Here is a 14,152-nt window from a genome sequence, read left to right on the forward strand (position 1 = left end):
TGATGGTAGTTGAAGGGATGAGGGCGGAGGAATGAATTAGCAGGAACAGTGTTTCACTGAACCTCTGAGATTTAAAAGGACACTAAGTTATTTCCATCTAATGGACTGAGTGAGAAATGGCCTTTAAGCTTTAAGTGTGCTGGGAAGAGCATTAATGTACTTCTCTTTTTAAACTTAACCTTGTAATGTGGTATTTACTTTGGTGATGTTCTAAGTGTTCATAACTGTTAAAATCTCCCTTGCAGGTTTCTCAGAGTCAGGGACATGTGCACTCAGTGCCAACAGTGTTTGGTGAAGCATTGCTGGGTTGTACTCCTGCTAATAAAGACCAAAGGCATCAAGGCTTGCCCCTCCCAGCTAACTCTCCTCCTAATCTTGGTGCAGAAACTCCTCAGGGGTAAGATATCAGTTCATACCTTCATGGACTTTTATTCTTTCAGAAGTAATTCAAGTTTGTAGCAGAATAAACATAGTTTGTTTTTTAAGAAAGTGCAGTAACTCAGATCTTTTGCAACATCGGAACAGCTTCAGGCAGGTATCCTGTATCCTTAATCTGCTGCTTGCAGATTAAGTATGGGTCCTCCATTATATTTTTGTTCAGTACCAGTTTATTGGCCTTAAACTTGTTAGTTACTTGTAGAAGCCTGGAAGATGTCCCACTGGGCTTAAAATCTTCCAGTACTGAGTTTAGCACTCCAAACTTTCCTTGCACAAGTTTGAGCTGATCTGCATTTCCATTGTAAAACAAGCTCTAGGAATTGTGTTGTCAAGGCATGTTTCAACCAGGTGAATGTCTCAAATACAAATTGCTTTATTTCATTTTCCAACCAGAGCAGATGTGAGAACTGTGCTGTAGTGTAACTGTTTTTTGAGTGTAAACTGCAGTTTTCTCATCTAACAGTAATTAAAGGTTAGAATATTGTACCCACGCCTACAGTTCTATCACAAAGATTAACACGTATAGTAGAAATGATGTGGTAGGAACAGTAAGAGTTGTGTGTTAGCTTTGCAAGAAGTGATATTGGTTTGCAGAAAGCATGACTTTTCATCTGACCTTTTTGTGTGGGAAGAGTTTTACTATCTCAGTATAGATGTAGTGTCCCCCAGAACCACTGTCCCTGCTGAAGTTTCTTGAGCGTGACATGCAGGTGGAAGGCACTTGGTTATACAGCTGTTACATGTTAAAAATGAGGAAGTAACTTTAGTTGTGGAAGAAGTAGTTTAGCTACTGTAGCTAAATTGGAGTGGATCTACAGGTAGAGCTTGAGCATTTGGTTACAGCACTTGTAATAATAAAATGAAAAATCAAACACAAACGTGTTGAACTTTGCACAAAATTAGTGTTGAGAAACTGATACCTTAGTGTGTCTGACACCCTCGTCAAAGTATTTCATGTTGTCTTTCAGCACATGTAGACGAAGCGTACCAGAAGTCCATCCCTCTTGTCTTAATGCTGGAACAAAACCATTGAAGGAAAATCTGACGCTCTTTCCTAAAGTGACATATATAACTAAAGAACAAACACAGAATATTAATGATCAAAATGGTAAATATACTTCTCTGATATCTTCAAGATCTTCATCTTTGAGTGATTCAACTAATGGAAAAGAAACCGGCCTGAAAAATATAAGCGAACCTCTTCTGAAGCCCACAACAAACTTTCCAAAAGAGTGTATTTCTGCAAAACCGTTGCAACATCTTAACTCTTCCATAGCAATACCAAGAGTCAATAGCTCTGTTGAACTGCAGAGGACTTTAGATTGTAGGCCCTCAACATCAGATGCTCACCTTCTCCCTTTTACTGAGGCTGGAGTTAGATCACACAGTGGTTCTAACAGCCAAAAAGGAAACAAGGTGGATGAACATGTAGAAATGGAGTTTTTTACTAGGAGAAATTCAAATGAGGCTTTTTATGAGAGAAATGAAAACGAAAGCTTTTGGACTGGGAGTACCAAGATCCAGGATAATGGTAGGTATTTTTTAAACTTCCTGTCATTTGAAGAAGGTATCCTTGTTTCTGTGTAATTTAGTGCAAGTATATTCTTTGTAACATTGACAAAAATAGCAATCTCAGTTTTGTTGATGAGTGGTCTGGAGTGCAAGTCATTTATGGGTGAAATTGAGAAAAATGTTTTTCTTGCTAGATGGGGAGAACAAGCATAATTGTTGCAAAGCATGCAAGAATAGAATGGCAAAACAGGTTACATGAGCAAGGTTCTGTTTGGAAGACAGATGCTGGTGGTGTAATGAGACTGCTTTACAAACTTGAGGAGCGCTGCTAAAAATGCGTTATGAGAGATGGGCGTTGTTCTCAATGGAGCTTTAATCAAGAAGGGCTTTCATTCAATAACTGTTCTCAAACAAAATTAAAAAGCTGCCTTGTTTCTGTGTTACTGTGGCCCAGTTCCACTTGCTGAGCTCTTTTAGTTTTCTACATCAGGCAGAATAGGAAAGGCTGTAGTTATTTATGGAACTGGACTCCTGATGGCATCTGTGCTGTGCATCAGGCAGTGTAGCTGATTGCTCTGGGTTCTATGACTCTCCCTACACACCCATCTCTTTCTTTCCAAACTCATGTTGCTTGGTCTTGGACTACCATGTGCTGTTCTTTAGCTGGCATGGATGAACAGCCAGTCAAGCAGTCACTGAGCCTGGTAAGTTTCACATGTAGTGTGGGAGGAAGAGATGCTTGCTATCTGTTATAGTAAGGTGCTGAAGTCCATTGCTCTTTGAGTGGGAGAAACAGGCTTAGAAAGAGCCTGGTTGTACTTCCGTCTTCATTATTTTTGATTCATGCCCTGCTCAATTCCACAGACAGGTTCTCAAGCCTTGATAGTTGAAGTGCTTTCAGTGAAAGTAGGCACTCCTTCAAAAGTTTGCAGTGGAAAGGTGAATGCATCTGTTAAATTTGGGTCCCTGGACTATGCCTCCACTGGAACAGTGGCTTGAGAAAGTTCCTACTGACTGCAAATATTTTACAATTACTTTCTTTTAATGTAATTGGAAACATATAAGACAAGCTGTCAGGTTGTTTCTCACTTGAAGACATTTGCTTGCATGTTTACATAACAAACTGATTAGTACAGCTTGTGTAATCCTCACTGCTCTTCCTTACAGTAATAGTTCGCAAGTCCATTTTAGCAGATGCTTCTAAAGTGAAGAAGCTGCAGCAGAGTGGAGAAGCATTTGTACAGGATGGGTCCTGCAACAATATTGCACCTCACTTGCATAAATGCAGGGAATGCCGCTTGGACAGCTACCGAAAGAACAAAGACCAGAAAGATTCCACTGTCTTTTGTCGATTCTTTCACTTCAGAAGGTAAGAACAATACTGAGTGTATGCAGACCTTGGTATTCTTTAAATGTGAATAATGAGTTGCTTGTTGGAATTGGGTATCTGACCTCTTTTCTTCCTTTTCTGGAAGCAGTGCTGTTGAATTCTCACTATTAGCTATAACATTTATCTTCTTTTTCCAGGCCATATGAAAACTAGCTTTTTGCACAACACAGCCTTATGTAGATGTCTGATTTAAAACTGCTGGATGTCAGTGTGTAGCTGTCAAGCCATAAGCCTAGTATTCCTAACCATAAGCCTAGTATTCCCAACCAATGAGAAGTTCCCTGTGTTTTTCTAGCACTTAAAAAATTTTATAACTGCTTCATTTGAGTAGAAAATATTTTGGCAGAACTTAGAGCTGTTTATTTTGCTATTCTGGGCTGAATGCCAGTTGGGATAACTTGAGTGTAGTTTGAATGCTTCAGCTTGATAGTACTGGGAGGTTAGACTCCATGTCTCCCAGCATTTAGCAGTTGGAAGTGTGAAATGTTGCAACTCCTCTGTAATTGCAGAATATGTTAAACAAGTGACCATGGGCTTTCAGTCTAGACAAGTCAAACAGCAGTGGGCAAAGCAATAGTTTGTTGTGTTGCTTCATCTTTTTATTCTGCTGTTGTGCCATTTCTGTCATCAGAGTGCTTAGTGGATTTAAAGGGCAGGCAGGGGGACTTTGAGGAAAGCACAGTGACTGCTGAGTGCTGTTGGCATGTTCCAACCCTGATCTGCAGCTTCAGATCTCCTGTGTCCCTATGGGCCTGATCTTAAGCTGAACAGTCAAGGTCCCTGGATGTTTTCTCTTTATTTCTTAAGACAAATAAAGAATCATTTCAGAAAAGGTTTTGAAATGCTACTTGAAGCGTATCTGTATGCCCAGGGTGGATGTTGTCAAACACTGTGGTTTGACAGTTTTTAACATGTCCTTTCTTCTGCGTTGGAGTAGCATAAACTTTTCTGTGAACTATTTGGTCCAGATGTTGTTGTGTCGTGGGGTAGGTATGATATTAGCTGAAACAAGCATCAGAGCACCTGAATCCTTTGGTTTAGAAGTCAGTGCCAGTGGAACTATCCTTACTTATTGAATGTGAAATCTTCAGAGTCTGCAAACTGCTGTGCTCTGTGATAGTGGTTGCCAACATCTTTTCTTGCCACTCATAGCAGCGTTGTGAGCATGCGTTGTCCTCACGTCAGCTTCTGTCTATAGTGCTTGGAAAAAAGGATCCAGAAAATGTGAATGTAATCATAACTTTTCTCATTTAATAAGCTACTGACAACACAGATCTCCTCCCAACTACTAGAATTGCTCCAGAGCATGTCTTACTTGGGCTTTGCTGTAGGAAGTGTTTTGGTTCTTTAAAATCTTGTTGGCAGCTACTTCCTAATTAGTGGCTTCTTAAACGCTACTTAAGAATACAGTGTATTTATGTTCTGATCTCTTCTGTGAGCTGTAGTTCGTTCTAGGTGAAGCTTTCATTGTCACTTCCTCTGCATATGACCCTTAATAGATATACAGTTTTCCAATGATGTTAACCTGATAATTTTTGCATGAGTAAAAAAATCTTTAGGAGATGTACCTTACTATCTCAACCCAAAACACCGATTTCTTTAGTAAGGTTTTTTTAAACAGTCACTGTGTTGAGCATGTCTAGCATTTATGACAAGTATGTTTAGTCGTGTCCTCTGCGACCATTGTGTTAACTGTTGATGTATGGTGTACATGTTTGCAGTACAGGCATTGACTCACGGGAGGAACTACAAACTAATGAAACATTGAGGTGATGGCTCTTTCTTCCCTGCTCGTTTCACAGGCTGCAGTTCAATAAGCATGGGATACTGCGTGAGGAGGGCTTCTTAACTCCCAATAAGTATGACCCTGAGGCTATTAGCTTGTGGCTGCCTTTATCCAAAAATGTTGTAGGCCTGGATCTGGACACAGCGAAGTATATCCTGGCCAACATTGGAGACCACTTTTGTCAGCTGGTAATATCTGAAAAGGAAGTTATGTCTACAATTGAACCACACAGTAAGATCAATTTGTATTAAATCACCCCCACCTTAATAACTCCATGTGAAACTTTAAGCTTTTGACTTGTGTGAAAATAAGCTGTAAGCATTTAGAAATGTTATTGAAGTCTTCAGTGTTGCCCTTTATTCTCAGAGGAAGGTTAAGATCTAGCATGACCTAGTTTTAACAGCTCTTTCTTTATGGAAGGGAACACAATTCTTTCATGTCTGTCAGAATAATTCTCAAGTTATAGTTACATTTCCTGTTGAAGGGAAAGTACATTTCTCTTATGAAATGAAGTGTCTTTAAAAGAAGAAAAAAGCAAAAGTAACAGGCAGCTGCCTGCCATCTATTTTTAACATGTAAGTGAAATTATGCTTTCTTCTTGATTTTTGGTAGATTGTTTTGCTCTTATCTGTGCACCAGACCCAACGCTACCTGTAAAGTCAGTAAGGAAATGTTTCTTTCCCTCCATCCAAAAGCATAGGGTCAGCTTGCAGTAGACCTGTTTCGAGAGGCTCTGCACATAGCCCTGCTGGAGTTTGGCCAGAGAGGTGTTACTGAGGGGATAACTGACTGCAGAGCCCCATCAGTGCCAACAGGGAAAACCTTGCATGGTAGAACACAGGTTTTTGGCTGCAACTGAACGTGAGCCACTAAATGGGAGGCATTGTGAACTTGCATAGTCGCTTCTCAAAACGGAATGGATCTTCAAAATAATGGTGGTTTTGTTTTGGATTGTAACTACATGACAGAAACAATACAGCTTAGAAAGGTGTCTGCCCAATGTCTTCTGCATTCTGGGTAGTACTGACTTTATAGAAGGATCACATTGGTTTACCAGTCACTGCAAGGTTGTGAATAGAAGGAGAAAAGCTTAATTGGACTGACTACATTTCAGAAGCAGAAGGGAAGACTTGTTAAATATTTCAGAAATGCTTGCTGTGAGGTCCTGCCCTGAACTACTTGGAATCTGCAAACTCTGTATTTCACTTCAGCTAGAACACATTCAGGCCTGTGAAGCCAAAGTATGAAGAGCTAGAGAAGGGTACAGGCTGGAATATCAGCAACTTCAGAAGGCTGTAATTTTCGGGGGGGAACTCATGAAACTAAGAATGTGAGGGGTTTTTTTCTTAATAGCAGAGAAAGCATTTGTCAGTATACTTATAAAAGCTCGTGTGTCAGTTCTGGAGTTGAGTTCAAAGAAGCTAAATGTATTGAATTCCCTCTGTGCTTGTTTATAGCCCTGGCTGTTGAAAGTATGGGAACTCAATTTCATGAAAATAGAAATGTTTGTAATGCCCTGGGTAGGAAGGCAATATTTTGGAGTCCAGATACTCTCTTCTTTGAACAGTTCAGCTCACTTAGTTGGCAAAGGAGAAAACTACCACCTACAGTTGAAGCTGTGGTAAGCTTTTGTTGGCAGAGTTCAGTTCAAATTACACCTTCTCCTAAGAACTCTGGCTCTGACAAACTGACCTCTGCCAAAACGTAAGTTTGTTTGGTCAGATAGCCCTCCCTGGGGAATGGTGTTTGAATGTTTTTGCACTCTGTAGAGTATCTTGGTGAGCTCCTTCTTTCTGGGCCCCCAGGTGTGAGGCAGGAAGAGTGATTGCGAAGAAAGAATTTGCTATTGTTTAGCAACAGAGGAGCTAGTGCCAAATAAGTCCTTTAAGTGAGACTGTATTAGGTAGAGCCTGAAGGGAGACAGTTGTAATGGAGAAAATGATTTGGAGAGTGACATGGAGAGTGAGATGATATATTATGGGTATGTGATGATCGAAACAGCGGTGGTCAGTTGCACAGATAAGAACAACTGAGCAGGTAACTATTGTGAGAAGGTTTGATGCACACCTGCAACATGTAGAAAACTTCCTAAAAAGGAAGAGTAGGGGACAAATCCAAGCTGATTGTAGCAAGCCAGACTTAGCATTTAGCATGCTAATAGCAACTTAAGGATTTTTTAGGACAGCTGTAAAATTTCCACTTAAGGGAATGTCAACAGTGTGCATGTTAATGTGGTCAGGTGCATATCAGGAGTTCTGGTAGAGAACAAGACTGGGCCTTTCTTGTGTCAAATGATTCAGCGTTTAATTTCATAATTAAAACTAACCCTTGGCCTATTGTGTTAATTACCACAGGACAAGTAGCCTGGAAGCGTGCAGTTCGTGGAGTTCGAGAGATGTGTGATGTGTGTGACACCACAATCTTCAACCTTCACTGGGTCTGCTCTAAGTGCGGCTTTGGCGTGTGTGTGGATTGCTACAGGATGAGGAAAAAAGGCATACATGAAGGTGAGAGTGCATATTGCTGCTTCAGACTAAGGGGGAGTGGGGGTGAACCTGTGTTTTGAATGAACAATACAGTTTAAGACTTAGAAAAACAAAGTAACAACTGTGTTTTGCAGATGATGACTCGGATACTTTCTCCTGGTTTAAATGTGTGAAGGGGCAGGAGCATGAACCAGAGAATCTGATGCCCACACAAATAATTCCTGGAAGAGGTATTTTAAGTATTTGATTGGGAGACAGAAGAAAAGTTGTAGATTTTTTGCTGTCTTATCTATGTTGTTGGTATTGTACTGAGTGGCTTTTTTTCAGTTTTAAGGTTAACCAAAGTTCAGTTTTATCATCAACAGGTTTAAGTTCATAAACTGGAACAGTCTGTGTGTTTACTACTTGTTTCATATCTTGACCTTTACAATGGAGTAGCAAAATGTAGTGTTTAAAGATGAACTGTTACTTTGCTATTGTTTAGCTGAGTAGTATACACGACTTCTTGCTGAGCATTCTAATTAAGTAAGCTCATTAATTACTCTTTTTCCTTCAGCACTCTATGATGTTGGTGATATTGTTCACTCTGTAAGAACAAAATGGGGAATAAAGGCAAACTGCCCCTGTGCAAATAAACAGTTCAAGGCACTGTCAAAACCGACTCTAAAGGAGGATTCAAAACAGGTATTGCTATATTGTCTCTCACTGCTGTTTGTGTAGCTGAAATACCCATATTTTTGCCTCAATCTACCCATATTTGAAGCTAGTGGCAACTGACAGAGGCACGCCAGTCCTGACCACTGTGAAATTTTGTTTGGTACTCACTTTTGGGGGAAGTTTTATTTGGTTCTTTTGATGACTGGTAACTTGATGAGCAACCTATTCCTGAAAAATGATGGTGAGTTTGGTTGAGGGTTGTGGGTCAGTTTCTCTATTTCCTCAGTAAAAACACAGGACTAGACTGAGAGGACTTGAAGTCCTAACAGCAAAGATGGGGTAATGGCTGGGAGTGCAGGCCTAGCCCTTGTGTCCTGGAGGTGTAAATATGTGCAGCACCTAAAAGAGTAAGCAGGGTAGGAAAGTACTGGAATGCGTAGAAGAGCTAAATGTGGATAAAGTAGCGAGGACTGGAGCAGTACAGACGAGCACTGCTTTCCCTAGGGTCCTAGTAGGAAGTTTGGTGCTCATTTTATTAAAAAGCAAAGAAACGCCATAAAATTTGGGTTACCTTGGTGATGTAATTTCAATAACTCGTCTTAATTGCTATGAAAAGATTCAGAAGGCTTTCATTTTGTGGATGGCAATTTGTAATTAGATGTAGTATTTTTTTTTAACTTCCAAAACATATACAAGTTAATGGCCTAGCTTTGCAGCATTACAAGAAATCGGTGTCTTGTATATATGCTTATTCATAAACTTATTTTGGGAATAAATACATTTGGAGTCCAAGTAGCAGGCTGAACTTGATATTTGGCTGGTAATCCATGTAAGAGTTGTGGGATATCATGAAGTATTAAGAGCAAGGAAGGTGGTTATATAGTTCAAGTTAGTATATGACTGACCTAGCTTGGGCATTCTGTTTCACAGAATGTTCTATATACCTCTCCCACTGTAAAATGAGAAACTTTTGTTTTAGGTTGTGAAGCAGCTATTAAAATTGTAGTTGGTTTCCAAAGCAATCCCAGAAAATGCATCTGGGAAACTCAGCTTTCTTTGCTTATCGTGAAGAGAGGGGGACTCTGTAAGCTCTTGAAGTTGGGAAGTCATGGTTTCTCCTTGATCTCTTTTCAGTACTAAGATGCAATGCTGACCTCTTGTGGAGATGAGGTTATTTTAAGGAGGGCAGCACTTTATTCTGTTCTGAAAGAGCATTGCTTGTTTCCCCTTCTTGAGTGGTCTGTTTATATTTAATCAGGCTCTCACTTCATGTTTTTCAGAATCTGGTTCCTGGAGAGAGGACCAGCCTTCAGCAAAGCAACTTAGTCCTGAGCCCACAGCTCCCTACACATGAGCCTCCTGTCAAACCAGCAGCTGGAAGTAAACAAACTGCTTCAGTAACTACTTCTCCTTCGTTAAGTTGGCTGTCAAATATAACAAGTGGAAATGTGAATAAAGAAAACAAAGGTATGTGTGGAACTGGTGAAAAGCAAACCCTTCTGTGGCTGTATGTTAGAAAAACATGTCCAGGACCCAGCAGTATCTTTGAGAATGACACAGTCTGCCTATTGGAATGGAGTTCAGTGACTGTATTGCAAAGCATATGCATATTGCACATATGTATGTGTGTGTATATATATATGTATGTACATATGTGAGTATCTCATGCTTTGGATTTTATTCTAAGGATGTTTGCTGTGGTTCAGTTTATTCCTTGCTTTATTTCTTCGAATGTTTTTCTTCTTCATTGCAGAGAAACTCCTCGTGCCCATTTCCAAGAATGAAAACAAAGCTCTTCAGACACTCCCTAGCTTAGCTAAGCCTGCTGCAGCCCTGCAGACATTCAACAGTGCAATACTAACGCCTGTGAGCAACAACAACACAGGTTTCCTGCGGAATCTCCTGAATTCTTCTGGAGGAAAGGTATGTGACATCTCTGTTTCACTGGCTTGAGTTGCTACCAGGCTTAAACTGCTGTTCTGTAGCTGTGATTGACTACTACAGGCATTTGTCACAGTAGCCAATATTTTGTTTTCCTTGGGGGGGGGAAAAAGGGTTTAATTTGATGTCTATTCATTGCTTTTTAGAATAGTAATTTAATAGTGCTTTCAGCAAGTCTTGCTTGAGTAAGGGGCTGGGAGGCAGGTGATGAAGCTGACAAATGTACTTAGCGTAATGTATGACAGGTGCATTGATTAGCATCTCCTGTAAGTAGTCTCTAAAAGAATCATCAAGGAACTTACAGAGGGATCTAAAACCTCCTTCCATGGTGGGTGACTGACTGGCTTGTACCTGGTGTGCCCACAGGTTCACTTCAGATGTACCTGGGCTTTAATCTGCTCTTACAGATACAGCCCAAAAGGGATGGGGTAAAACATTGTCCTCGGGGTTCTTTGATGAAACTGCATTCCTGTTCTTTGATATAAAGAAAGTCTTCCTCCATGCAGCATTCAGTGGCTTTCTGCAGTGTTGCTGAAATCAGGGCAGAACTGCATGCTGCCAGAACGCTATAGATGTTATCAGAAATCACACTGACATTTATTGACAGTGAATTTCTAGGCAGCAGCAGTTCTGCACGCTTCTGTTTCTCTGCATGATTGTGTGCTGATGTGAAAATTTTGGAAGTGACAAATATATAAATCCATCAATATTAAATACATCATCTTTGAATTGCAGAGGATACTGACAGAAAAATGCACCAACTTTCTTGTTCTTTCTCTTTTTTAATAAACCAGACAGACAATGGACTCAAGAGTACACCCAAAATCCTTGATGACATTTTTGCTTCCCTGGTGCAAAATAGAACTGTTACAGACATGCCTAAGAAGCCACAAGGACTGACTATAAAGCCGACAATAATGGGCTTTGATACACCTCATTACTGGTTATGTGATAACCGCTTACTGTGTCTTCAAGATCCCAACAATGAAAGTAATTGGAATGTCTTCAGAGAGTGCTGGAAGCAGGGACAGGTAGTGAACATCTTCTCTTGCCATTTTCACGTCATGTGCTTTGATCTCTTACTTGAAAGGCAGGTGCAAACTCACTGCAACCATAAGCTACACTGAAACTCCTTAAGATGTAATACCTGAACACTGAAATCCTAAGATAAAAAGATATAGATAGTTATATATAGATATATATCTGTATAATTTAAAGTCAATTTCCAAACACAGTGCTGAACTTATGGCTCTCTATTAAAAAAAAAAATAAAAAAAAATGCTGCTTTGAAGCTTAAAATAAAGAATGATCAAATGCATGGTGTAATTCCTGTATGGCAGAGCGTTCATCTTACAAAATGGGATGTTTGCAGAGTGCCCATGTTTAAATGTTTGGTACATTTCACAGGTGGTTAGAATTAGAATTTTTGATGTTTAATAATTCTTTGGGGGTATCTTCTTCCTTACAGCCTGTAATGGTGTCAGGAGTACATCACAAATTAAATGCAGACCTCTGGAGACCTGAGTCCTTCAGGAAAGAGTTTGGCCAACAGGAAGTAGACCTGGTTAACTGCAGGACCAATGAAATCATCACTGGCGCTACTGTAGGAGATTTCTGGGATGGGTTTGAAGATATTTCAAGTAAGCAGTGTGAATTTCTTTACAGTGGGTAAAATATTAAGCAATTATGATCTTACTCTAGCATGACGTTGCCGTTCTTGAGCAGCATAGAGCAAAATAAAAGATGTTCCAGGCTTTGTGTTTGTGGACAGTGTCTGCCCTGTGTTCTCACCATGTGTGCTTGAGGGATGGCGGAGCTACTGGAAATGTTGTCAGCTGTGTTGAGGACCCCTCTCTGAGGAGCATGTTTGGCTGCTTTTTTCTTTTGGGAAAGCATTCTGAAAAAGTTGGGGATCTTCCTAGTGAATTGGTTCACCTGTCAGCTTTATCCACCCGAGTGAAACAAAAGAGCCTTTGTGGGTTAATGTTCAGAAGGTAATTGGATTTTGCTGTTGAAACTTGTAGGTGTTCGTAAGGTTTGGGGAGGTGAGTGTGAGGTTTGACATTGTTTTTGCTTCTAGAAACAAACTTTTTCCAGAACTAATGCTTGCCCTGGCAGCCGGAGGTCCTGCCTCATCTGTGTGATGTAAACTTTGGGGATTTGGTATTTGAGGCAAGAAGACTGGGAGCCAGAAGGCTTGCTCATGCTTCTCATTTGTGTTACTTGAGCTTTGAATAACTTTGTTTTACCATCAGCTGGCCTCAAATGCAGAACAGTTGTCTGAGTTGAGCTGTGGGATGTGCTTGGGGAGGGGAGCTACTGAAATCCACACTATGCTTCATCCAAAAACCTGTGCTGTCACAGCATGTTTCTTAGGGCAGAAATACTTGACTGTTGTGTCAAGCGAACTGCATGTCTTCAGTTCTATATGAACAGTTGCAGGACGAACATGGCTATAAAATAAGATCAAGATTTCATGATTATTTGCATTATGAGTTGTATAAGCTCTTGTAAACTAAGACATGTTAACATTTGACAATAGGTCGCCTGAGAACAGAAGAAGGAGAGCCAATGGTGTTGAAGCTTAAAGATTGGCCTCCGGGAGAAGATTTCAGAGATATGATGCCTTCTCGGTATGGATTTACAAAGAGACTGTTTGTGTGCTATGCTTACAAAGCAATAAAGTGTAGAAATACTGTTACGTTTTGACACCCGCTTCATCAAAAGCTGTTGATCACGTGACCTAACCCTGAACTGTGCTGTATTTCTTTAGGTTTGATGATTTGATGAAAAATATTCCACTGCCAGAGTACACGAGGAGAGGTGGAAAGCTCAACCTTGCATCTCGACTTCCCAACTATTTTGTACGGCCAGATTTGGGCCCTAAGATGTACAATGCCTATGGTAAGGAATTTGTCGTACTATAGATCTTTCTGCCTGTGTATTCGAATGACAGAATGGTTTGAGTTGAAAGGGACCTTTGAGATCATCTAGTTCCAACCCCCTGCTATGGGCAGGGACACCTCCCTCTAGACCAGGTTGCTCACAGCCCCATCCAGCCTGGCTTTTGAATCAAAGCTTACTCTGAAAACAAAAAAATAGATTTTTCCTATGATAAGTTGTCACTCAAAAGGCACTTCAAACTTTAAGCCTGATCATGGCCAGTGAAGAGATCCTGACTTGCAAGTTGTAGCAGCTGCTGTGGAGTGAAGGAGAAACTGTTGCTGGGAATTCTTTATTCAAAACTGCTGCAGAAGCCCTCTGGTAACAGTAACGTGGTTTTTGTATATCACACAGGTGGGGTGTAGGTGCAGACTGATGTGTCTGTTAGCTTGTAAATCTAACAGTTGTCAAGATACCAAGGAGGTGCTGTGAAGTCCTAGGAAAAAAAGGAAACTGCTGCCTGGAGGAATTTGCTGGTGAAAGTAAAAGCTGTCCGGGCTTTTCAGATAGCTCTGCTTAGAGTAGCAGAAGATTTCTCTTTATCTCACTTATCTCACTAATGTAGTGGGTGTTTTCTTTTTTTTTTTTTTCAGGCTTAATAACACCAGAAGATAGAAAATATGGCACAACAAATCTCCACTTGGATGTGTCTGATGCAGCTAATGTTATGGTGTATGTGGGGATCCCCAAAGGCCAGGCTGATCAAGAAGAAGGTGAAGTTTCTTCTCTTGTGCTGGAGGAATTATTTCCCTCCAAAAAAACTCTGGTCCAAATGTGGTTGGTGGAAAGGTCTCTATAGAGTAACTGCTTGTTGTTCACTCTTAACAGAAGTACTTAAGACCATACAAGATGGTGATTCTGATGAGCTGACAATTAAGCGTTTTACTGAAAGTCGAGAAAAACCTGGAGCTCTGTGGCACATCTATGCTGCTAAGGATACAGAGAAGATCCGGGAGTTCCTTAAAAAGGTAGGCTGTTCCATCTTAAAAACTTAAAAAC

General features: G+C 40.4%; 1 protein-coding gene across 4 annotated transcripts in view; it reads left to right on the forward strand.

Annotated features, from left to right (window-relative positions):
* The window catches only part of KDM3A (lysine demethylase 3A), a 28,159-nt gene that overhangs the window by 11,096 nt on the left and 2,911 nt on the right, over positions 1-14,152 (forward strand). For all 4 annotated transcript variants that reach the window (XM_040699067.2, XM_046940264.1, NM_001012891.2 and 1 more), the window contains exons 9-23: positions 246-397; positions 1,407-1,969; positions 3,118-3,319; positions 5,143-5,357; positions 7,481-7,633; positions 7,747-7,842; positions 8,169-8,296; positions 9,550-9,736; positions 10,023-10,192; positions 11,005-11,241; positions 11,679-11,850; positions 12,753-12,843; positions 12,984-13,114; positions 13,747-13,866; positions 13,982-14,121. In XM_040699067.2, coding sequence (XP_040555001.1) covers positions 246-397; positions 1,407-1,969; positions 3,118-3,319; positions 5,143-5,357; positions 7,481-7,633; positions 7,747-7,842; positions 8,169-8,296; positions 9,550-9,736; positions 10,023-10,192; positions 11,005-11,241; positions 11,679-11,850; positions 12,753-12,843; positions 12,984-13,114; positions 13,747-13,866; positions 13,982-14,121 — 2,757 coding nt within the window. The remainder of the gene's footprint in view (positions 1-245; positions 398-1,406; positions 1,970-3,117; positions 3,320-5,142; positions 5,358-7,480; positions 7,634-7,746; positions 7,843-8,168; positions 8,297-9,549; positions 9,737-10,022; positions 10,193-11,004; positions 11,242-11,678; positions 11,851-12,752; positions 12,844-12,983; positions 13,115-13,746; positions 13,867-13,981; positions 14,122-14,152) is intronic.

The sequence above is a fragment of the Gallus gallus genome, chromosome 4, assembly GCF_016699485.2.
Source record: "Gallus gallus isolate bGalGal1 chromosome 4, bGalGal1.mat.broiler.GRCg7b, whole genome shotgun sequence".
Lineage (NCBI taxonomy): Eukaryota > Metazoa > Chordata > Aves > Galliformes > Phasianidae > Gallus > Gallus gallus.